At 40.0% G+C, this 25,735-nt stretch overlaps 1 protein-coding gene across 4 annotated transcripts in view; it reads left to right on the top strand.

The window, feature by feature from the left end:
* Positions 1-22,463, top strand: part of LOC308557921 (cyclin-Y-like protein 1) — a 50,118-nt gene extending 27,655 nt beyond the window's left edge. For all 4 annotated transcript variants that reach the window (XM_081138824.1, XM_081138821.1, XM_081138822.1 and 1 more), the window contains 5 exons: positions 1,184-1,235; positions 2,079-2,198; positions 5,549-5,715; positions 20,808-20,970; positions 22,111-22,463. In XM_081138824.1, the coding sequence (XP_080994950.1) occupies positions 1,184-1,235; positions 2,079-2,198; positions 5,549-5,715; positions 20,808-20,970; positions 22,111-22,221 (613 nt within the window). In that variant the 3' untranslated portion in view covers positions 22,222-22,463. The remainder of the gene's footprint in view (positions 1-1,183; positions 1,236-2,078; positions 2,199-5,548; positions 5,716-20,807; positions 20,971-22,110) is intronic.
* Positions 22,464-25,735: the final 3,272 nt, after the last annotated feature.

Here is a 25,735-nt window from a genome sequence, read left to right as displayed (position 1 = left end):
GTGACATGCTCACTCTTCAGTTTTGAGAGACTGACAGTTGTACTGTCAAATAAACAAGTTATTCCATGAAAAAGTCACTTGTTCAGCTCACAACTAAGTCACAACTGCTCTTCCTTAACAACCACATTTCGGTATGCAGAAGTGCTTAATGCATACTTCCCCCTTACTCAGATATAAATAAGAATCAGCGTTTAATAACACCATCCTTACTGCTTTGTCAAGGATGTGCTCCAGTGAAGCAGAATTTGTTTTTCAGCAAGTCGCCGTGAGGAACAGAGTGACTCCTAGCACAGGGCGGTGCCCCTGCCTTGACTCAGGCTCAGAAGCCAGTTTTACTGACTTTTGCTTTTATACAGTCATTGCAATGTCAGTGTAGACGCAGGCAATGCCTTAGGATTTCTATAAAAACAGTTTTGGGCCTCACGTGTCTCCTAAAACTGGTCTAGGGGAACCCCAGAGGCCTGCAAGACACATTTGGGAAACCACTGTGTGGAAAATTAAACTTAAAAGACTGGTTTTCCTGGCCAGTGCAGCTCAGTTGGAGCATCGCCCCAAGGGGGCAGGTTCCATTCCCAGGCAGGGCACATGCCCAGGTTGTGGGTTTGGTTCCATCAGGCCACGTTCCTGGGTTTCAGGTTCGATCCCCAGTTCGGCGTGTGCAGGAGCCAGCCTTTTGATGTGCATTTTCCCCCTCACTCCCCCTTCCTCTCTAAAACCAGTAACTGGTCATTTTTAAATAAAAAGTCAAGTTTTTAACTCAAACTATTTAAAAGAGACAAGAAGAAACACATAATAATAATATAGGAAAATAATAAGAGAAGCGAAACTGGGAAACATGAGTCTCGTATTCACATGAATGGCCCGGCTCCTGCTCCGTGACGCGCTCCTGTGTGGCCCAGGGCGAGGCAGCAGATGGAGTCTGTCGGGGTGACCAGCGTCGCCTGTCGGAGGGTCAGCGCCTAGAGAGGCAGCTCTGGCTGCTCACTGTAGAGAAGATTTCACAGAATTGGATGTGCTGGGTAAAAAGAGGCCAGAAACTTCTTACGGAATCTAAGAAGAATTAGTAGGACTCTGTAGAAGGTTAAGCTTCTCCCTCCACCTCTCTCTCTATTCCCAGCAGATGTGTTACTAAAATATTAGCAATTCCTGGATTGGTTTTTAAAATCACCTTCTTACTTTATAGAGATGGAGACAGATCCAAGGACATTTTTGATGAAAGGCTGCACCCGCTGACAGTAAGTATCAGTTGTATTGAGGTTGTATTTTTTCCCTTATAATTGTGTTTATTCATGATGATTTGCTTTGAAATTAATCACTAGAAGAAAATTACTACCTCCAACTTGAAGTCAAAATTATCTTTTTTTGGTTTTCTTCCTCACCTCATGTTGTATCTAATTATTTTGCAAAAAGAATGTTGTATAGGAAATATGTCAGTAAGAACTGAGCTTCAGCTTTGTACAGATAGTGAGCTAAGGTGAGTAAACATGCCCCCTCCAGAAAAGTATTTCGTTTTAAAAGAAGTTTTCGGTAGCATCAAACAATATGAACATTTGTAAATAAACCTAACAGATATGTGAAGGTCTTTATGAAAAAAATTAAACAACTATTTAAATTTTGAATTAATTAGAATGACAAAATTTCCAGTTCCCATCTTCTGATGCCCTAGAGCAATATGTGACTGCTGCCTGCTGTTTAGCACGGCACAGCCTTAGGGCCCTGTGGGTACAGGAAACTGGAAACACATTTTCAGAGTTGGTTGCAGAGAAGTAGGACATGAGGATGAACAAGTCCTTTGAGCCTAAAGATAGTTTCCATTTAGATAGAATTCTGTATGGGGAAGGTGGAAAGGAACATGTAACTTTTTTGAGGTTGTGCCTGCATTCATCTTAAATGAGTATAGGTATTGAATCACTATTGTTTTTTTAGGTCTCATTGTTTATATTTAAAAGACTAAAAGACATGTCACCCAATCAAAATTATTTTCAGGGGCACGTGGGCACAGGTAGGAGATAGGTCTCCTGAAAACACTTCATGTTTATCTTCAGTGGATACTTACATTGCATTTTTCCTTCTTTCAGCAGGAAGCGGTTCCAGAGGAAAACTTTGATGATAATCCTGATCCCCAATCTATTTATACATTCATTCGGCCTTTTTTCAATGCCCTAAAGCTAACAGCTGAATTTTCAATAACAACTTTGGTAAGAGTTCTTTCAGAACTTTATTAAGGGAAACCTATCAAAGGAATTGAAATACACACATTTAAGCTTAATAATCATTATAATTTCAAATCCCCTTGCTTTTGTCATCCCAAAAGAATTGCTATTAAAGGCAGCAGGAGAGGTTTCCGGTTTCTCCCTCCACACCTCGAGACGTGCACATGCAGTGCACACATGTGCACACCTACAAGGTGTGCTGATGGGGCAGGATGTTGGCAATAACAAAACCTTGTGGGCCCCAGGCAGTGACCGAATCAGTGTAGGCCTAAGCTGAGTCCCAGGCTATATTCCCCAGGCAGTCCTAATGCGTGTCCTCATTGGAAACTAGAGCTCTAAATTATCTGTTCTTTGGATGATGGGTGTTCATCCATCCTTGCTGTCCTCTTGTGCCTGCCCATGAAGTTGCCCAGGATTCTAGTTGCCTGCTAAGCTACAGCTGTGTGAGGACCTTTGTGTCATTCATACAGAATTCCTATGGTCAGATTGTATCATCTGGAATAGGTGGTCCTATTCTAGTGAGAAGTAATGGGATTGTACTAATTCCTGCTCCAGCAAACCTAAAGGGGAAAGTCTGCTGCTTGGTCTGGAGGGAAAGATTCCTTAGGTCAGTGCCGCCTCCTTCAGTATTCAGTTCAAATCTTGGAGAGGCAGCGTGTGCTTCTAAATAGAGATCCCTGAATGGGCAATGGGTCAGATGCAGGCCTTTTCATGGAGCTACCAGCCACTTGGAGTGCTTAGCACATGCTGGAGAAAGGCAGGAGTGGGGCTCCCATGAGGGGAGCAAGTGATACAGGAGGGAGAACATCTGGGTTGGAGGAGGCGAGTCCTTTGTAGACGAGTTAAGCTCGATGCACCTGGGAGACAGCAGAGTGGAGGTCTCTAGAAATCACTCCAATGCATGGAATTAGAGCATGGATCTGAGCTAGAGGTAGGGAATTAGGATTAGCTGTTCAAATGCAGAGAAAGAATGTGAATAAAAAGTGTATAGAAGACAGAAGAGTGACATGAGTAGATATTCAGTGGACATTTATGGAATGAGCAACTTCTTGGCAACATTTAGCATTTTCAACACACTCTCTTGAACCTCACTTATCTTGACTTCTATTTATTATTTTCTCCTTTTGCCACCACTCTAAGCCAGTCCTGGGGCCTTCTCCCTTTAGTGTGATAGTCCTTATAGATCTAAGTGCTGAGGATGGAGAGACCTCACTGGACTGGGAAGATGAGGAGCTCTGGCCTTACAGGCAGAGGGGACAAGTGCAAGATTCTGAGATGAGAATGTGTTTTTTGTGATTGAGGAACAGTGAGGTATGATGGCCATTGTGCTCTGAGTGGAATGAAGGAAAGAATGTAGGACATGAGGCCATAGAAGGGCAAGTCCTATATTACAGGGCTTTGTAGCTTGCAAGCCAGGGGAAGAAGTTACATTTTTATTTGTTTGATGGGAATCCTTTGGCTGATATTGAGCAGGGGAGAGAAGTGCTCTTAGTTAGAGGCCATCCTGGCTGCTATGGGGAGAAGAGACTGTAGCTGGGAGTCCAAGTGGAGGCCAAGAAGTCAGCAAACACTAACAGTGACACAGGTGAGACGTGACAAATAGGAGATAGCAGTCTGATTTCCAATGACAGGTGGAGATGACAAGAATTGCTAATCGATTTGAGCAGGGTAACTTTATTGGCGGGTTTTGGCCAAACACTTAGGTGACAGTGCCCTATATGATGTTAGGGAGTCCTTGGGGAGGGGGGATGAAGAGCTCTGGTTTGTATGCCAAAGGCATCGATGGCCTTAGCAATAGTAGCTTCAGTAGAGTGTCAGTGCCAGGGGCAGACTAAAGTGGGTTGAGGAGAGAATGGGAGATGAGAAGGAGCATCAGGGCATTTGCTGTGAGCAACGTGAGGAGGCAGTCTTGGGGTTGTGGGGGGTGGGAGGGGAACAACATAAACATTCACATTGGGGGCAATCTCTGGAAGACAGAGGATTCTTCAGAGAGAGACAATTGTGGGAGGTGTTCTTCAGGAGTGGGACGAGATCGGCTTCACTGATAGAAGAGTTTCAGTGAGAAGAGAAATCTCAATTCCACTGACACGGGGGGGCAAGTGGTATAAATGAATGAATAGTGCCACATAGCACATCTGCCAGTGAAGGTGATGGGAAGTTGAGAGGTTACCAACATTGTATAAGTGCCTCTAATTATTCCCATAAAGTAGAAAGTCGAACCTTGTAAGGAGGTTCATTCTTAGAATACCTGACAGCACTGAATTTTGGGAGATTGTCGGAAACTTTCACTAACAAATAATGTTCAATAGCCACTTGTGTTTTTAAATACTGTTGAGTTTGAAGACCTTTGGTAAATCTGAGCTGTCAATCTGATAACCTCAGACAGTAAAGATACTCTTCAAAATGGGACTTTCTTTTTTTTGTCTGATGGCACACATGCTCTACTGCAAAGCACCTTTTGAGGTAACAAGGCACCGCTTGCCTCTATAGCCTTTCTTTAGCTGTTAACTTCACCCAGTTCTTTGTGGAATAGACATCCACTATGTGAAAGAAATCACAAAACCTCACCAGCTACCTGGCAGGTTTAGAGGAGGACCAGGGAGAGACACTAGCAGCTCTGTTACCACCTGAAAGCAATAGAATTGACTAAGCTTCTGATTGTGTGAGACAGCGATGAATTTCATGAAATGATAATGGAGATGTGAAGCTTGGGGGATGTAACAGGACTGTTCTTTGTCTGCGTGTGTGTTTCTTACAAAGACACTAAGTCCAGGAATACTTGACAGCTGCTCGGACCTGCCTCAAGCGCTCCTGCCTGTCCTGCTGCACCCACAGCAGCCACTGGGGGTTTCTCTTGACAAGGTTTTTCCTTCAGCTTGTGCCACAAAAGGACTAGTCACTGTGTAAAGAAGATACAAATGTGCTCAGTATTTCCAGGGATTTACATATTCAAGTGCTCTGTAAAATCGCCCCATAACTACCAGCCAGGCATGAAGCAGTGCACATGGCAGGCACTCAAGCATCTGCGCCGGGCCTGGGTGTGCTGCCCTTTACAAGTGGGATGGTAATAACATTCCTTCAGGAAGCCCTTTGCCAAGGTGTCCATTCATTCCTGTGACCATAAGTGGGCTGGGAATTCACATGGGCCAAGTAGACAACAGAAGTATTTCATTTGCAGCTGTGATTAGGCCTCTGGCTTTGGCTGCCCGAGCAGCCTCTGTAGAACCTAAGAGTAAAAGGTGTGTCAAAAACAGATGAAATCTGTCATTCCTAACAGTTCTTATCACAGCAGCTAAACTGAACTAGAATCAAAGACCAGTGTTCCGCTTTTGCAGATTTACTTAGAACGACTTACAGTGTATGCTGAGATCGACATTTGCCCCACGAACTGGAGAAGAATTGTTCTGGGAGCCATTCTTCTTGCTGCCAAGTATTTGAAAGACCGGGCTGTATGGAATTTGCATTTCTGCCGAATCCAGCAGGGCATCACACTCAAGGACATGTGAGTTTGCAAGGTTTTGGTGACCTTTCTCACCATTTTCCAATACCTCTTTTGCCCCCATAATGTTTACATATTAAGAAATATTTTTAAAGGTTCCATTGTGCAGAGAACTGAATGAGGCATACAAGTACATTCAATTTTCTATGCACATTTGCTATAACAATTGATATACTTCACTAATCAGTAGGCCTTCATATGTTATTGTTGTAGTAATATCTGTGATAATTTGAAATGTATTTCTCTGATGGTTATTGGCAAACATTTTAGAAGCTCACATCCTAAAAGAATAGTACTATTAATATCTTCATGGCTTTCTGAAAGCTGTCTGCCAGTTCCAGTCCTTTTCCCCCCTCTTCTTTATTATTTACTTCTTATTTTTTCCAATAAAACTTTACATTCAATATTATTTTGTATTATTCTCAGGTGTGCAGCATAATGGTTAGAAAATCATATGCTTTGCAAAATGAAATCATGTGGTATTTGTATTTCTCTGACTGACTCATTCCACTTAGCATAATCCCCTCTAGGTCCATCCATGCTCTCACACATGGTAAGATTTCACTCTATGCTAAGATTTCTTTTTATGACTGAGGAATATGCCATTGCTTTTTCATCCACTCATCTATTGATGGGCACTTGAGTTGCTTCCATAGCTTGAGTATTGTAAATAATACTGCAGTGAACACAGAGGTGCATAGATTGTTTTGAATTCGAGTTTTGGGTTTCCTCAGACACATACCTAGAAGTGGAATCACTGAGTCATAAGGCAGTGCCCTTTGTAATTTCTTGAAGAAACTCCATAATGTTTTCCACAATGACGGCACCAATCTGCCTTCCCACCAAAAGTGTGCAGTGTTCCCTTTTCCCAAATCCTTCTCAACACTTCCTGCTTGTTGATTTATTGGTGATGGACATTCTGACAGGTGTGAGGGGATATCTCATTGTGGTTTTAAATTGCATCTCTCTGATGATTAGTGATGTTAAGCATCTTTTCATATGTCTGTTGTCCATCAGTGTGTCCTCTTTAGAGAAGTGTCTGTTCAGGTCCTCTGTCCATTTTTAATGGGATAGTTTGTACTTTTGGTTTTGAGTTATATTCGTTTTTTATAAATTTTGAATAATAACCCCCTTACCAGATATATTATTGTCAAATATGTTTTCCCATCAGTGTGTTGTCTTTTTATTTTGTTCATATTTTTCTTTGCTGTGTTAAAACTTTTTTGTTTGATGTAGTCCCATTTGTTTATTTTTTTGTCTTTGCCATGTTCAGGTGATATATCAGCAAAAAAATATTACTAAGAGAAATGTTTCAGGTTTTATTGCCTCTTTTCTTCTAGGAGTTTTATGGTTTTGAATCTTACATTTAAGTTAATAATCCATTTTGAGTTTATTCTTGTATATGTGGTAAGAAGGTGGTCTACTTTCATTTTTTGGAAGTATCTGTGGAATTTACCCAACACCATTTATTGAATACACTGTCTTTACTCCACTGACTGATCTCTCCTCCTTTGTCAAATATTAATGTACCATATAGGTGTTGATTTCTTTCTGGACGTTCTATTCTGTTCCATTGATCTATAGCTTTGTTTTTATGCCGTTACCATGCTGTTTTGATTGCTATAGGCTTGTGGTATAGTTTGAAATCAGGTTACATGATACCTCCAACCTTGTTTGTTTTTCTCTCAATTGCTGTGACTATTCAGGGTCTTTTGTGGTTCCATATAAAATTTTGGCTTATTTGTTCTATTTCTGTAAAACACCATTGGTATCTTGATAGGAATTACGTTGAATCTATAGATCACTTTGGGTAGTATGGATATTTTAAAGATGTTAATTCTTCCAATCCATGAGCATGGTATATGCTTCCATTTATTTGTATCTTCTTCAGTTTCTTTCTTCAGTGTCTTGTAATTTTCCAAGCACAGGTCTTTTACCTCTTTGGTTACATTTATTCTTAGGTATTTTTTGATTCAATTATATGTGGGATTGTTTTGTAGTTTGCCTTTCTGATAGTTCATTATTGGCACATAAAAGTGCAACTAATTTCTGGATATTTATCATATGTCTGGCTACTTTACTGAATTCATTTGTCAGTTCTAGTAGTTTTTTGGTGGAATCTTTAGGGTTCTCTATACACAGTAACTTGTCATCAGCAAATAATGACAGTTTTACTTCTTCCTTTGCAATTTGGTTACCTTTCACTTTTTCTTACTGCCTGATGGCTGTGGCTAGGACTTCCAGTACTGTGTTGAATAAGAGTGGTGAAGGTGGACATCCCTGTATTGTTCCTGATCTTAAGGGAAACCATAGCAATTTTTCTTCATTGAGTATGATGTTAGCTGTGTGTTTGTCATATGTGGCCTTTATTATGTTGTGATATGTTCCATCTGTTCTTACTTTGCTGAAAGTTTTTATCTTGAATGGGTTATGGATTGTGTCAAATTTTTTTCTGCATCTCTTGATATGATCATTTAGTTTTATCTTTGATTTTGTTTATCTTTTGTGTTTCATGTAAATTGATTTGTGGATATTGTACCAACCTTGTATCCCAGGAATAAAGTTCACTTAATCATCATGTATGACCTTTTTAATGTATTGCTGAATTCAGTTCGCTAATATTTTGTTGAAGATTTCTGTATCTATGTTCATCAGGGATATTGTTGTATAATTTTCTTTCTTTTTAGTGTATTTATCTGGTTTTGAAATTAGGGTAATGTTGTCCTCATAAAATAAGTTTGGGAGTCTTCCATCCTCTTAAATTTTTTGGAATAGTTTGAGAAGGATTACCTTCAGTTCTTCTTTGAATATTTGGTAAAATTTATCTGTGCCATCATGTTCAGGACTTTTGTTTGTTGGAAGCTTTTTTTTTTTTTTAATTATTAAAACTTTTATTTCATTAGCTGTAATCAGTCTATTCAGATTTCCTATTTCTTTTTGTACACTTTTAGAAGATTGTGTATTTCTAGAAATTTATCGATCTCTTCCAGATTATCTAATTTGTTGAAATATAGTTGTTTATAATCTTTTCTGATAATCCCTTGTATTTCTTTGGTGTCAGTTGTTCCTACTCTTTCATTCCTGCTTTTATGTATTTGAGTCCTCTTTATCTTGATGAATCTGGTTAAAGGTTTATCAATCTTGTTTATTTTTCCAAAGAACCAGATCTAGGTTTATTGATCTTTTGTATTATTTTTTTAATTTTTATTTTGTTTATTTCCACTATGGTCTTATTATTTTCTTCCTTCTACTCGATTTGGGCATTGTTTGTTTATTTTCTCATTCCTTTAGGCATAAGGTTAGATAGTTTATTAGAACTTTTTCGTATTTCTTGAGGAACACTGGTATATGAATTTCCATCTTAGGACTGCTTTTGGTGTATTTAGTAGATTTTGGGTTGTTGTGTTTCCATTTTCATTTGTCTCAAGGTACCTTTCAATTTCTTTCTTGATCTAATTGTTAACCCATTGATAGTTTAGTTAAATGCTACTTCATTTTTTAAAATCTTCATCTGAGGATACATTTTCATTGCTTTTTTAGAGAGAGAGAGAGAGAGAAACATCCATCAGCTGCCTCCCATATGTGCCCACACCAGGGATCGAACCTACAACCTAGGTATGTGTCCTGATAGGGAATCGAACCCTCACCCTTTTTGTGTACATGACTGTGCTCTAACAAAATGAGCAACCCAGCCAGCGCAGTTGGGTGTTATTCAGCCTCCATATGTTTGTGTGTTTTTCAGTTTATTTTGCAGTTAACTTTTAGTACTATACACTAAAAAAGTTAATTTAGTGTATAATACTAAAAGATAATCTGAGAAAATTCTGGATATGATTTCAGTTTCCATAAATTTATTGAAACTTGTTTTGTGCTCCAACCTGCCGTTTATTGTAGAAAATATTCTCTGTGCACTTGAAGTATATTTGCTTCTTTGAGGATAAATGCTCTGAAAATATCAGTTCAATCCATATGGTTTAGTGTGTCATTTAATATGGGTGTCTCCTTGTTGATTTTCTTTCTGGAAGATCTATCCACTTATGTGAATTGGGGTGTTAAAATATCCACCTGTGACTGCATTGCTGTGGATTCTCCCTTTATATCCATCAAGATCTGCTTTATGTATTTAGGAACTCCTATGTTTGTGAATAAATGTTTGCAAGGGTTATATCCTCTCATTGGGTTGATCCCTTTATCACTATGTAGTGTCCCTTTTGCCTCATATTATAGCCTTTGTTTTAAAGTCGATTATGTCAGATACAAGTATTGCTACCCCAGCTTTTTTTCGCATGTGCATGAACTATCTTTTACCATCCGTTTACTGTCAGTCTCCATATTTCTTTCAATCCTAGCTGGGTCTCATGTAGACAGTATATATATAAGTCTTGTGTTGTTATTCAATCAGCTACCCTTTGTCTTTTAATTCAAGCATTCAAGTCATTTACACTTAAAGTGATTATTGATCGATATATATTTAATACCATTTCATTCCTTATAACTGTATGCCTGTTTTTCCTTTCATATTGTTTTTTTTTAATTTATTTTATTTTTGTTTAAAATATTACAAATGTCCCTTTTTCTCCCCAATGACCCCTTCCACCCTGTCCCATCCCCCTCCCCAGTCCCTCTCCCCACCATTGTCCCTGTCCTTGGGTTGTGCATATATGCGTATAAATTCTTTGGTTACTCTCTCCCCCTCCACCCACCCGCCCTCCTCCATCCCTCTGACATTTGTCAGTCTCATCTATCCTTCCATGTCATTGAATCTATTCTGTTCATCAGTTTCTTAAGTTCTTTAGATTCCATGTATAAGGGAGATCATGTGATGTTTGTCTTTTACTGCCTGGCTTATTTCACTTAGCATAATATTCTCCAGGTCCATCCATACTGTCCCAAAGTTATGAGATTCTTCTTTACAGCTGTGTAGTATTCCATGGTGTGAATGTCCCACAGCTTTTTTATGCACTAATCTACTAATGGGCACTTGGGCTGTTTCCAGATCTTGGCTATTGTAAACTGTGCTGCTATGAACATCAGGGTACATATATTCTTACTGATTAATGTTTCAGGATTCTTAGGATACATTCCTAGGAGTGGAATCACTGGGTCAATCAGGCAGTTCCATTTCTAATTTTTTGAGGAACCTCCCTACTGTTTTCCATAGTGGCTGCACCAGTCTGCATTCCCACCAGCAGTGGACTAGGGTTCCCCTTTCTCCACACCCTCGCCAGCAGAAGTCGTTTGTTGATTTGTTGATGGCAGCCATTCTGAAGGTGTGACGTGGTACCTCATTGTGTGTTTTTTGTTTTTTTATATATATATTTATTGATTTCAGAGAGAGGAAAGGAGAGGGAGAGAGAGAAAGAAACATCAATGACTCATCATTGATCCAGCCCACAACCCGGGCATGTGCCCTGACTGGGAATCAAACCCCAATCGCCTGGATCCTAGGTTGATGCTCAAAGGCTGAGCCACACCTGGCCTGGCTCATTGTGGTTTTAATTTCCATCTCTCTGATGATTATCGACATTGAGCATTTGTTCATGTGTCTCTTGGCCATCTGTGTGTCCTCTTTGGATAAGTGTCTATTCAGGTCTTTTGCCCATTTCTTAACTGGGTTGTTTGTCTTCCTCCTGCTGAGTGCTATGAGTTCTTTGTACACTTTGGAAATTAGCCCCTTATCAGATACATCCTTGGCAAATATGTTTTCCCAGACCGTGGGTTTCCTTTGTATTTTGAGGCTGTTTTCTTTTGCTGTGCAGAAGCTTTTTAGTTTGATGTAGTCCCATATGTGTATTTTTTCTTTGGTTTGTCTTGCCCTAGGAGATGTATCAGTGAAAATTCCACTATGTGGGATGTCTGTGACTTTACTGCCTATGTTTTCTTCCAGGATTTTTATGGTTTTGTGACTTACATTTAAGTCTTTTATCCATTTTGAGTTTATTTTTGTGTATGGTGAAATTTGGTGGTCTAGTTTCATTCTTTTGCATGTATCTGTCCAATTTTCCCAGCACCACTTATTGAAGAGACTCTCTTTACTCCATTGGATACTCTTGCCTTCTTTGTCAAATATTAACTGACCATAATGGCGTGGGTCTATTTCTGGGGACTCTGTTGTGTTCCATTGATCTGTATGCCTGTTGTTGTACCGATACCGGGCCGTTTTGATTACAATGGCTTTGTAATACAGTTTGAGTCTGGTAATGTGATTCCCTCCCACTTTGTTCTTTTTTCTCAAGATGGTTGCAGCTATTTGGGGTCCTTTTTGGTTCCATATAAATTTTTGAAATGTTTGTTCTAGGTCTGTGAAATATGCTGTCAGTATTTTAATAGGAATTGCATTGAATTTATAAATTGCTTTGGGTAGTATGGACATTTTAATGGTATTAATTCTTCTAGTCCATGAGCATGGTATATTCTTCCACTTGTTTAAATCTTCCTCTATTTCTTTTTTCAGTGTCATGTACTTTTCTGAGTACTGGTCTTTTACATCCTTGGTTAAGTTTATTCCTAGGTATCTTATCTTTTTAGCTGCAGTTGTAAATGCTACTGTTTTTGTAGTTTCTCTCTCTGAAAGTTCATTGTTGGTGTATAAAATTGCCATTGATTTCCGGATGTTGATTTTGTATCCAACTACCTTTCCAAATTCATTTATCAAATCTAGTAATACTTTGATGGAGTCTTTAGAGTTTTCTATGTACAATATCATGTCATCTGCAGATAATGACAGTTTTACTTCCTCCTTTCCAATTTGGATACATTTTATGTTTTCTTTTTGTTTGATGGCTATGGCAAGGACTTCCAGTACTATGTTGAATAAGAGTGGTGAAAGTGGACATCTCTGTCTTGTTCCTGTTTTTAAGGGAAATGGTTTTAGTTTTTGCCCATTGAGTATGATGTTGGCTGTAGGTCTGTCATAAATGGCCTTTATTATGTTGAGGTATGATCCCTCTATTCCCGCTTTGTTGGGAATTTCTATCAAAAATGTGTGCTGGGTTTTGTCAAATGCTTTTTCTGCATCTATTGATATGATCATATGATTTTTGTCCTTCATTTTGTTTATGTGATGTATCACATTTATTGATTTGCAAATGTTGTACCAACCTTGCATCCCCGGAATAATTCCCACTTGGTCATGACGTATGATCTTTTTAATATATTGCTGGTTTCGGTTTGCTAGTATTTTAGCAAATAGACGGATCATACCTCAATATAATAAAGGCCATTTATGACAGACCTACAGCCAACATCATACTCTATGGGCAAAAACTAAAACCATTTCGATTAAAAACCTGAATAGATTAGCATCTATGTTCATCAGGGATATTGGCTTGTAATTTTCTTTCTTTGTAGTATCTTTATCTGGTTTTTGGATTAGGATGATGTTGGCCTCATAAAAAGAGTTTGGGAGTTTTCCCTCCTCTTGAATTTTCTGGGAGAGTTTGAATAGAATAGGTGTTAATTCTTTGAATGTTTGATAAAACTCACCTGTAAATCCATCTGGTTCAGGACTTTTGTTTGCTGTGAGTTTTTTTATTACTGCTTCAATTTCATTAGTTGTTATCAGCCTCTTCAGGTTTTCTGCCTCTTCTTGATTCAGCTTTGGAAGGTTGTATGCTTCTAGGAATTTGTCCATTTCCCCCATGTTGTCCAATTTGTTGGCATATAGTTGCTCATAATATTTTCTTACAATCCTTTGTATTTCTGTTGGGTCAGTTGTTATATTGCCTCTTTCATTTCTGATTTTACTTATTTGGGTTCTCTCTTTGTTTCATGGTGAGTCTGGCTAAACGTGCATCAATCTTATTTACCTTTTCAAAGAACCAGCTCTTGGTTTCATTGATTTTTTGTATTGTTTTTTTAGTCTGTATGTCATTAATCTCTGCTCTGATTTTTATTATTTCCTTCCTTCTGCTTCCTCGGGGCTTTACTTGCTGTTTTTGTTCTAGTTCTTTTAGTTGTTGTGTTAGATAGGTCATCACATCTTTTTCTTGTTTCTTGAGATAGGTCTGTAATGCTATGAATTTTCCTCTCAGGACTGCTTTCGCTCTGTCCCATAGGTTTTGGGTTGTTGTCTGTTCATTTTTGTTGTTCTCCATGAAGTGTTTGATTTCTTTCTTGATCTCCTTGGTAACCCATTCATTGTTTAATAGCATGCTGTTTAGCCTCCATGTGTTTGAATATTTTTGAGTTTTTTTATAGTGGTTGATTTCTAGTTTCATGGCATTGTGATCCGAGAAGATGCTTGATATGATTTCAATCTTCTTATATTTATAGAGACTTGCCTTGTGCCCTAACATGTTGTCTATTTTTGAGAATATTCCATGTGCACTTGAGAAGAATGTGTATTCTGCTGCTTTGGGGTGAAATGTTCTATAAATGTCAATTAAATCCATTAGGTCTAGTGATTCATTTAAGGTCTGCATTTCCCTGTTGATTTTTTGTCTTCCTTTCATATTCTTAAAGAAAATACTTTACTTTTCTTGTAATTCTGTTTTGGTATTAGCTTTTTCTTGTTTAGGAAGCTCATTATTTCTTTTTCAATTTTAAATGATAGTCTTGGTGGTTAGAGTAGTCTTGGCTGTAGATCCTCTGTTTTAATGTCTTTGAATATGTCCTGCCTGTGCCTCTGGCCTGAAATGTTTGTTGAGAAATCAGTTACCATGATGATCACTTCCTAGATATTAGCATAGCCCTTGCACAAGGATGACATGCAAATTTGTGCAGCGTTCCATATTTTTAGACAGTGAAGTATGCAGCAGACTGACGTATATCAAAAGAAAAGGCTGAGTTGGGAAGAGATTAAGCAAAGAACTTATAGGCATATATGCACAACGCATGGACACAGAAAATAGTACAATAAAAGCCTGGGAACAGGGTGGCAGTAGAGTGGAATGGATCTAGGGAGAGGAAGGAGACATCTGTAATACTTTCAACAACAAAATAAAATTAAAAGATAAAAAGGAAGGCTTTAAAAGTAAAAAAAACAACAAAGAAATCAGTTACAGTCCTTTGGGAGCTCCCTTTTAGGTAACTAACTGCTTTTCTCTTGCTTCTTTTAAGATTTTCTCTTTGTCTTTAATCTTTGCCACTTTAATTATGATTTATCTTGTTGTGGGCCTCTTTGGGCTCGTCTTGTTTGGGACTCTCTGCACTTCCTCGACTTCTGTGTCTTTTTCCTTCATCAGGTTAGGGAAATTTTCAGTCATTATTTCTTCAAATAAGTTCTTAATTACGTGCTCACATGCTCTCTCTCTTTTCCTTCTGGCATCCTTATGATGTTGATATTGTTACCGTTTATGTTGTCCAGATGTCCCTTAAACTATCCTCATTTTTTACAATTTTCTTTTCTTTTTGTTCTTCTGATTGTTTTCTGCTGCTTTGTTTCCAAATCACTGATTCAGTCCTCTGCTTCATCTAAACTATTATTTATTTTTTCAAGCGTACTTTTCATTTCAGATATTGTATTCTTTTTTTTTTTGACTTTTTTTTTTCTGTTGTCGTCACCTGAGGATATTTATCCATTGCTTTTCAGAGAGAGTGGAAGGGTGGGAGGCAGGGAAGGAGGGAGAAAGGTGGAGAGAGCGAGGATTATTGAAGTGAGGTAGACACATCGACTGGTTGCCTCCTGCACGTACCCAGACTTGGGACAGGGAGTGAACCAGCAACCCAGGTATGTGCCTTTGACCGGGAATCAAACCCATGACCCTTTGGTCCTCATGGTGATGCTCTAAACACTGAGCAACACCGGGCAGGGCCTGACTGGTTCTATTTTATGATTTCTAGGTTCTTTTTCATGCTGTTGAAGTTCTCACTAAGTTTTTTCAGCATCCTTATAACCATTGTTTTGAACTCTGTATCTGGTAGATTGCTTGCATTCATTTTCTTTAATTATTTTTCTGGGACTTCTTCTGTTTTTTCATTTGAGGCATGTTTCTTTGTCTCCCCATTTTGACTACCTCTCTGTGTTTGTTTCTGTGTATTAAGTCATTCTGCTATGTCTCTCTGTCGTGGTGGTGTGGCCTTATGTAGTAGGTATCCTGTGGGACCCTTGGCACACTATGTGATCACATTTACTGGTGCTCCAGGAATGGTTCTTGTGTGAGATATGTAAAGCCTTCTGTTGTATTTTAGTTATGATTGCTGTTGGCCCATCTATGTGTGGAGTTGGCCCTCATGCTGGTTGACTATGGAGATTGACCTTGACCACGGTGTATGAGCTGCTGTGCAGGAGCTTGCACATGAAGCAGAATTCACCTCAGCGGGGTCTTTGCTTCCTGAGATCTCCCTTTGAATGTGCTGCTTATGGAGCTAATTGAGTCCTGCTCTGATGTTGTCTGAAGCTTGCCACTGGGTGTGTTGGTTTTTACGCCTTTTGGGATTGACTCAGTGCAGGTCAGTGTCAGACGCTACCTGTGACTGGCCCTGAGCAATCATCTTGGAGCTATAAAGCGAGTCACAGTTTGCTGCTGCCCTTGCTTTGACTGGGAGTGCATGGGAAGGGCCAAGCTGCTCATCAAGGCCACCTCCCACCAGCAGTGAGCTTTAGTGCAGGTCAGCAAAAGGCCCAAGGCGATTCGCAATCCACCTTTACCTGCCTCCACTTGTAGGCTGCCTGTTAAGGTGGGTCACTGAAAGAGCCTCTGGCAATACCAAGTTAGGTGAGTTACGTTCTCAGTGAGTCATCAGGTAGGAGCCAGTGGTGTTCACCAGACTGATACATATTCAAACTTGGTATCCGTGCCGAGTCTCAGGCCACTCAGAAAAAAGTTCCCAGAGTACATCAAATCCAGTTGTCAAATGCTGGGTGCCCACAGACTTTTTGGTAGAGCAGTGTCTCAGGGAGTCATCTGGGGTCAACCAACAGAGTTTATCAGGCCCAAACAGACCAAGATTTGGTGATGTGAAGAGACGGTTCTAGACCAGTTGAATATGCGAGGGAAAATTGACCCCTGACTTGAAGCTACACAATTCAGTCTTCCTTGATTTAGCTGAGAGCTCCTGGAGACCCCAAGTCCAGTAGGGCAGGGCTCTTAGGATTCCAGACGGTGGAACTAGTGGATCTCTTATGGGGGTGGGGTGGGACTTGTTAAGCTCTAAGGAAGGGGGTGGGGAGAAAAGGCCCCCGACCCAAAGCCACACAACTCAGTCTCTGACACACCCTGAGTCTGCCCAGACCTCCACACCCTCGGCCCAGGTAGCTGAATTTTCTGTCGGATATGAGCTCTGCAGGTTGAGAGGACAGGGATTGGAAGGGTGAGAAGATGCTTTCCCTCAGTGTGATATCATAGGAGAAGAGTCTTCAACCCAAGAAAGATGATGTCTGTGGGCAGTGGGCTAGAGGGACTCAGCACAGAGATCCTGGCAGCTGTCCCTTAGCTCTCTGCTCAGAGCCACACATCCCAGTTTCTTTTCACTAGTGTGCACTGAGCCACCCTCCTTTTGTTTGTGCTTAGGGTAAGTGACCATAAACAAGATTTTCTGTGCTGGCTCTTGAGGACGGCACCTGGGTTTCTATGAGACTCCTGTCTCTCCCTGGAAGATAGATCCCTGATTATTTTCATAGCCAGATGTTATGTGGGCTCCTTTGCCTGGCTCTGGTGCTCTGGGCTGGGGAGCTGGGTGTGGGGCTGAGACCCTGTGCTTTTAAGAGGAGACCTTTGTAGCTGAGATAGCCCTCTGGGTGCTTGGCCAGTGCACGTGGGAGCCGGGGCCAGCCCTTTTCAAGTCTCTACCCTTCCTACCAGAAGCCTGTCGATGTGGCTTCTTCATAAATCCTTGGTTATAAGACTTTTACTCAGCTAGTCTTCTATTGGTTATTCAACTTGATGGTTCTATATTTTAGTCGTAATTCCAGTTTTGTCCTGGGAGGAGTGAGGGTAACTTTTACCTACTCTACCACCCGTTTGGATCCCAGTCAACATTTTTCTGTTGTCTCCATTCCGTTTTTAAGGGGCATACATTTGGCTTTTTGAATAATTTTTTGGCCACTGTTATGGCCTTAGCGCCACTAGACTGTTGAGTGGGTTATAGCTCAAACCTGAGTCACACATTGTATATTTGCATTTACTGGTTTTTTCCTCCTTTTATCTAAAGTTGTGTTGTTAAAGAAACCATGATAGAAGATTAGCCACATATACAGGTTTCAGATACTTGTGCTCTCTCCTGCTCTTTAATGAGCATTTCACATGTTTAAAAATAGGTCTGTTGATTTAGGAAGGTCCTACCTCTCAGGCAGTTAGAGAAACATCACTGGCCTCTTCCAGTGCCCACCCCATTTGAGAATTTTCAGGGGCACTCAGCAACCACAGCATTGCTTTGTGGGAAGCTATAGGTTACCCATGAGGGTGCTCCTCAGAGCTGGCATGCAGAGATGGGATTGGAACACCAAACATCACAAGGAGTTTTGATCGGGCCACATTAACTGCTGTGAAGGGCCCTGAGGGTGGTAGGCAGGATGAGCCCAAAAGGTATTTCCAGCAGACAAAGTGCCTACCTGACAGTGAAAATGTCTTTGTGTAACGGGGGTCCAATATCTGGTGATGAAAAAAGATTTGACTTTGGGTGGTCTGCACACAATGCCATATACAGATGATATATCAGAGAACTGTATGCTGGAAACCTATATAATTTCATGAAGCAGTATCACCCCAATAAATTTAATAACAATTTTCAAAAATGTCTTTGTGGGTGGCATTTAAGAAAATGTGGGAAGACCCCCCTAGATTATATTTGACAGCATAGGAAATTGAGATGATGGTGGGCAGTAGCCAGAATTGGTTTCTGTTACCTTTGCTCATTACTCTAGATAAATACCCTTTCAGAATGACCAAAATGCATATTGAGAACTAATGTGAGGATACTTGTGATGAAGAGAAGGGTCCAGGGATTATCAGTAGCTCAAAATGGCTTTTGATAGAAAAGGACACTTTGATAATCATGTAAAATGAGTAGTCAGAGTGACCTTGCTGGTAATAATGTTAGCAAACATTATGACAGCAAATAATAAAATTGAAACCAATGGAATTAGTTTTCTGCGGGAAGTTGCAGAAGCTAAACTGACTTTGACACCACTGTCATCAGTCTTCACACTTGTCTCTGGAGGGAAGGATAATTTGTGCTCATGAACAGTAGCCCCACTGTGGTGGCAGCTGAAGCTTTCTCAACACCTGCAACTCACCCTGTGGGCCTCTGGCTCTCGTTATAACATCAGAGAACGTGCAGGAAACTGTGTGACGTGTCATCGATGTGAGCTTCAGGGGAAATGGCGGCAGTGTCTAGGTACAGACTTGTTGTAGAGAATGCTCTTTGAGTATGAACAGAGAAACCCCAGGAGCTATGTTTATAATAGGCTGCTTTTGTTAATGATCTGTGGAAACTGGAAGGCACTATAACCCTGCTTCATGTACATTGGTATCATCCACCTGCTGTTGCCTCCTATTGGTAGTGATCTCCTTGGAGTCTAAGCTGAAAAATTGGTGTCTATCAGCTTTTTCTTAAAACTTTCCAACATCAATGTGTCTTTTGAGAATATGATTTCCCTTCGAAAGAATAAGGTAAACTGAACAGCCTGCTACTCAGAAAATTTGCTGTGCCCTAAATGGTCTGCCATCCAGCCATGTAGCCACTGAAAAACTAAAAAAACAACAGAGAATAAACCAGACGCTGCATGATCGGTAGGCATCACGCTTTGCTTCATGATTAACCCCTGTGAAGGGAAGTGGTGACCCTAGGAAGGTGCTGTATGTCACAGTTAACATGCAGTTGTGATGAAATTGTAAAAGGGACAGTAAAGTGCATCTATTCCTGTTGTAAGTCCTGTTTAGCTGGTTATCAGAACTTTATCTGATTTACATTTCTGTAGATTTATGGCCAATGGACAGGAAATTAATTTTGGAAGTAGGTTCAGTTAGGTTTAAAGTGTAACAAGTGAGGAAAAACCTCATCTCTGCTCATGTTCTGACTGCTTTCCATACAGGAGAACATCAAGCTTTTCCTGACCTATCTAATGGATAAAATATTAAAGCCTTTAAATTAGGAAAGCAAATATGTTAAAAGAGCCTCTGTTATGTTTGTTCAGGTATTGATCATTTTACTAATTAGCTTTATTAAGGGATGATGTGAAGTAGTACAATTTACTCTCATTTTATATTTATTTAACTTCTTGGCAAGTGACAGCACTATGGTCACATAGCAGGGGACTGCTCCCAAATTTCCTTTCCTGCTTTATTGAACGCACCTCACCTGGGAATGTCCCCCTGCTGTTCTGGGAAGGGGCAGGGCAGGCTGAACATTTCAGGATCCCATCCCAGCGTGGGGAACACTGTTTGAGTTTGACTCTAGTGCTCTCTCAGAAGCCATATCATAAGGTGGGCTTAGTCCAGCCAAGACATCTATCTGTAATCTTCTGCCTTCCAAAGTTTTAAAAGTGCATCCAGGTCTGTGATAGTGACAGTTTCTCTCCCCAGTAAGGTTCAGGTGAACAGAACTTGCATATGCCCTTTGACATTAGCCCCGTGCACTGGGGGCGGGGAGGGTTTCCCTGTCCCACTGAGTGTGGCATCTTTATTTATGTATTTACTAGAGGTGAATCCTTGTTGCCTCAAGAGTTGACCCTCTAAGATAATAGTGGCAGCTCTCAGTGGCTCCGTTTGCTGACATGGCCATGTGCCCACTCCTGTGTTGGCACATCTCTCCTTTCATGAGCCCCTTCCTGGCACAGGCCTGGTGAGAAAGCCCGCAGGGTCTCAGAGCTGAGAAACAGCCCCCGCAGCTCCTGCCGCCTGCACCGCAGCGGGGCCTGTGCGCGGGGAGGAGCGGGAGCCTCCAGCTGCGCTGCCGGGACTCTGGGGAACGAGCCCGGGCCAGCAGCACAGGGCTCAGGGGGACGTCCCCTCCTCCCCCTTGTCCCGAACTCAAAGTGCTGGGGTGCGGAAGGGCCCCGAGTCCCTGTGCCCTGGGTGCTGTCTGAGCGTTAGCGCAGCGGGGCCTCTGCTGTCTCATAACTAAGTCAGAGCAGCCTCGGGCTGAGATGGGGCCTGCGGGCGGCCCGGGACTGACCCGCCCCGTGTGGGTTTTGTGTTTTCCTTCTTCCTCAGAAATGAGCTGGAGACGCAGTATTTATTTCTACTCCGGTTTCGTCTGCACGTCTCTGCCAGTGTCTATGCCAAATATTATTTTGACCTTCGGTCCCTAGCAAGTGACCACAAATTGCCTAATGAATTTGCTTGTCTGCGAAAAGAAAGAGCACAGACCCTGGAGGTAAGGCTGCGGAGTCACAGAGTGGGGTTTCCACCAGACACCAGAACACCATCTGTGGGTAACTCAGATTATGTAGGACAATGAAAAGCTTTTTCAACTACCAGGGTGAAGAAGACTTATTAACTCTTTCACATATTTCCGGTATCTCTTACGGTTGATAGAAAGAATCCCACTTTATAAGAAAATTGTCTTTTCTGTGACCATGATTCAGAATATTTTAAATCAAATTTAATCTTTGATGGTTTTTTTGAAACTGTGCTCTTTTTTTGTAACCATACATGAATAATTTCTTACAATTGAATCACTAATCATATCTACAAACATAACCTACTTACCATCTTAACTCACTTTGCAGGTTCATGCCTTTTCTGTATGTGTCACAGTTCAGTCCCGTGAGTTTGTTAGACAAGCTCACCTGAGGGACCTGTATTAATTGTGGAATGTGTGTTTCAAATACTGGGAGTAGAAAGTACACGGGCTTTTAATGGAAATGGTAAAGTACATGGAACAAAGTCATATTTATGGCTTATGACCTTTCGTGATACAACAAAATTATTCACAACTGAAATGGACACTTTCTGTGGGACTTCGATCGCACTTTAGGAAATGGGGTGTTTCTACCATAATTAAAGTGCAAGTGAAACAGTACCTTGTGGTGCTTCAGTCATTAGATCTTTCCTACCTTTCAGGAAAGTACAGCAGAAGCCTGTCTCATTTAAAATCCCTTAGAGCAGATAATAGCTAATAAAGACTGGGTAGAATTTAAGTAGCTGAGTAACACTGATTTTCCCCCCGTGCGTTTATTATATTTAAGGGACCAAGTGCCCAGGCAACAGGTGATAGTGTTGTTAGGAGCCTGTCACGCCTTAGACACCATTGAGAAAACCCAAACTTTAAAGTAAATCCTCCGTCCCCCTTTCCTCTGGCCATCTAATCACAGTCCCTAAGAGACTCACCTAGTGAATTAGCTTAGAGGAGAAGCCCAAGGGCTTGGCCGCGGAGACCGCAGCCCCCCAAGGGCAGGAGCTGTCATCTGCCTGAGGAGGCGGCATGTGCGGCTCAGCGGTGGTGCTTTCTGTGCTCAGGCTGCAGCCCTGTGATTTCTAACGTATCTGTGCTCTCTTTGATTTCTGCTCCTAGGCCATTTCCAGATATTGTGAAAACAAAAACCTGTGCAGGGCGGCTGTAAGAAAATCCCGCAGCTGCGATAACGTTAGTGCTGCGCAGCGGGCCAGTGCCATCTTATCCTAAATGAGGAGTGAGGGGCTGGGACATGGTGAGCCCCTCATGTGCCACGAATGGAGAAATGTCACCGCTCCTGCTCAAACCCAGCTAAGTGATTTCCTTTTAGGGGAGAAATGAGGGGAATTAACATGGTCAGCTTCTCATCTACAGTAACAAGGGCTGTGGAAATACCAAGGTGCCTCTTCCAGCAAGTTTAGTATTTCCTCTTAAAACAGAAATGAAGATTTTCAACATGATGAGGAAGTCTTTTAGCCTAAGCTTAATTCATGAGCCTCAGTATTTTTCATTTCCCCTTTGATTATTTTAACTACTAGAGGATATTACATTTGTTTATTTTTGCTTTCAATTTTTGGAGAAATGGGAAATTTGTATCTTAAACTTTTCAAAATTTCTTGTTTACCACCTACATAGCGTTCTCTTTTGAGCTTTGATGTTCCCATTTAGAAAGCTTAAAGTACCTCTTTCTATATACTATAGTTACAAATGCTTTAATGTTTACTTTGATATTGGGGTGAGGGCCTTTTTGGACATCAGAAATTTCTTAAATATTTTTTGTTGCTCCCTAGTTCAAAATGGGCACTTTTTTCCCCCATTATGTGTCATTTCCTTTCCTCCTGAACTTTTTAGACATTGTTACTGTATAAGAATTATTTTAAAGTAATTTTATTTATGAGTTTTAATTTGAGTTTTTCAGACTTTGAAGAGTTCACTTTTTTTTAAATGGATATTAGAGAGGGAGGTAAGGAGACGGAGAGAGAGAAACGTAGATGTGGGAGAGAAATATCTACCGGTTGCCTCTCTTACAGGCCCGGAGACCAGCGATCAAACCCAAACCCGGGTATGTGCCATGATCAGGATCTGAACCTGCGACACTCCAACAACTGAGCCACCGGGCCAAGGGAAAGATCCTCTTTAAAAGAGATTAAGTAACAACTCCTCTCATTATGAAAATCATATATTCTGTGGCCTTTATCCTTTGAATATTCTTATGTAATTGGTCTAAAAGCTGCCAGAATGAACTAGTAAAATGGAGATTTCTGGTGGTACAGAAGCTAGAGGAAAAGAGTGGCTGTTCTCTTTGTCTTTTTAGGAACTATCTTGCTGGCAGGTGGCCTTTGGTAATCGGTAGTTCCAAGGGCTTATATTGAATAAGTGACTTATTCTACCTATAATGCATTCCACTGACTATCATCTTTGGAAATTATTTTTAAAGAAATTAGCCAACTGATTTCTAGAAAGTGAATTCTGACTGTCTGTAATATTCATCTCGCTTTCCCTGTGGGACTGTCTGTGATGCACTGTTTCCCCCTTGAGCTAAAATGTGTCTGTGACGTCAGAATCTCCTCTCCTGCTCTGCAGTTACAGTGGCAAATTGTAGGAGCAGCACATTGGCAAGGAAGAAATTATAAAATGAGAACAGTTCAATCACATCTCTTTTTCAGGCTTTTCAAGTATAAGCTTTCAGAAAATTTACCATTTTTAGAGTTGGTAATACAGTAGAAGGAAATGAGTGGGAAATATTCACAAGGATGATAGTCAAAAATGTCATTAATATTGTTTTAAATATTTTCTAGGTTTTACTGGGTTGCATGTAAGTATGTTTACTAGTTCACTAAGATTATCAAACTTTTGGCAGGAATAGCTGAACAAATTAAAATTTCTTTTAAAGATTAGGTGCTTAAAGCCAGTCTGTATTAAAATGTAAGGAAATAGTTAGGTTTTTCTGTAACATTTTTTCTTTGTATCTTGGAATATACTGTGGACTTACTGCAGACTGTGCTGTACATTCCGTCATGATAGGTTCCATGGCCTCGTAATACCTTAACTTTGGTTCTCCAGTAATTGGTGGGCATACTCTATTGAATTCCCCTCCGAAAAATATACCTTAGTAATTTTCCAATTTACTTCGCCTTATTTTAAAAGTGGATATGAATAATACCATATTTTAAGTTTGTGTTTTATAATTGTATAAATTTGAAAAGTTTTCTTAGCTGAAAATGTGAGAATTTACCTTACATGTTGACAAGTTAAATTAACTTACATTGACATTTTTTTCCAGGTAACAATCTGTTTGACTTCTTTTTCCCTCTTTCCCAGCTGTGTTCTTTTTTCTCATGTTTTATATGTTCCAGCATCCTGCCTGCCAAGCTTTTTATTTAGGTTCCCTCCTTTCTCTAAATTACTATATTTATATCAACTTTTGTAGTGTATGCCAGTAAAATTATTTAATTAATCAGGCACAGAAAAACTAGTATAACTTGGGAAAGGTTATATAGAATTTTTATTTGATCCTGAAGTTTTCTCCATTGTGAATACTACATTCTGCACACACACTCATTTCATTGGCTTGTGTGGTGTGTATGGTTTTGGCTTCCAGTAACGCACTTGTTTGCAGTAATGAATCCTCAAGTTCAATTTCACATTGTTTCCCACACAAAATTAAAACTAGACTTTGAAAGTCTAGAGTAATGTGACCTTTTAAATTGTAAATTAAAAATTTTTAATTTTTAATGCTTACTGAATCATTTTCTTTCCCTAGTGAGAGTTAATATTTGAAAGTAGTAAGATTTGCTTTACAAATGTATATAAACACCTATGAAATTGTTCGTGGTGATAAATTGGAGTAGGTATTTTGATTTATCATTAAAGACTAACTTTGGTAGCCAGCACTCTCTGGGTTGAAATCTCAGCTCTATTTATTGCTGTGTGCCCTTGAGAGGATTCTTCTCTGTGCCTCAGTTTCCTCTTGTGCAGAATGAGGACTGACAGGGTGGTTATGAGGATTAAGTGAGGTAAGACCTGTAGAGCACTTGGGAAGGGGCCTGGCACTTGGAGAAGTGCTAACTAAGCATTACCTTTGACTTAAATGCTCTTTGATTTACTTGGATTTTTTTCAAATTTATAATTGTACCATATTAATAAACATAATCTAAATAAGTTACTGAAAACTTCTCAACAGTTATATGATTTACTGAGTCAACAAAGCTGTCATTGAACCCATGTAGTTTCAAAGCGCTATGCCTTTTTATACACATTTGTTGAATAATTAAACATTAAACCTAAAGATTTATATTACAAAGAGAAAGATTAGGTATAATGATTTTACTTGGATCTATGGCTTGAAAGATTATTAAAAAGTGCAGGACACATTACAATAATGTGTGAAGCTCCATGATTGCCAGTATTTTCTCATATTTTATAAAATTTCGAAGCATAACTGAATTGACAAGAAGTGTTTGTTATTAAATCGCCCGGCAATACTCTCAGTATTCTGTTCATTTAATTATAATCCTCCTAAGTAAGATGTTGAAATATAAATTTATATTATAATAAAATTGATAGTAAAGTGAGGATTTTAAGGGAATAAGAAAAGAGGGAAAATTTTGATTGCTTAAAGGTGTTTACAGCCTGCTGTGTGTATCTTGTGTCACTTATTTGCCATGTGTGCTGCTAAAAAGTGTCCTTTATATAAAGCTGACTTGGCTGTGGAAGAGCTTGTGTTTCAGTGATTTCATGGAAT

Source organism: Miniopterus schreibersii (assembly GCF_964146895.1).
Source record: "Miniopterus schreibersii genome assembly, chromosome: 1".
In the NCBI taxonomy this organism is placed as follows: domain Eukaryota; kingdom Metazoa; phylum Chordata; class Mammalia; order Chiroptera; family Miniopteridae; genus Miniopterus; species Miniopterus schreibersii.
The sequence above is the reverse complement of the archived record's forward strand: the minus strand, read 5'-3'. Positions and strand labels throughout refer to the sequence as shown.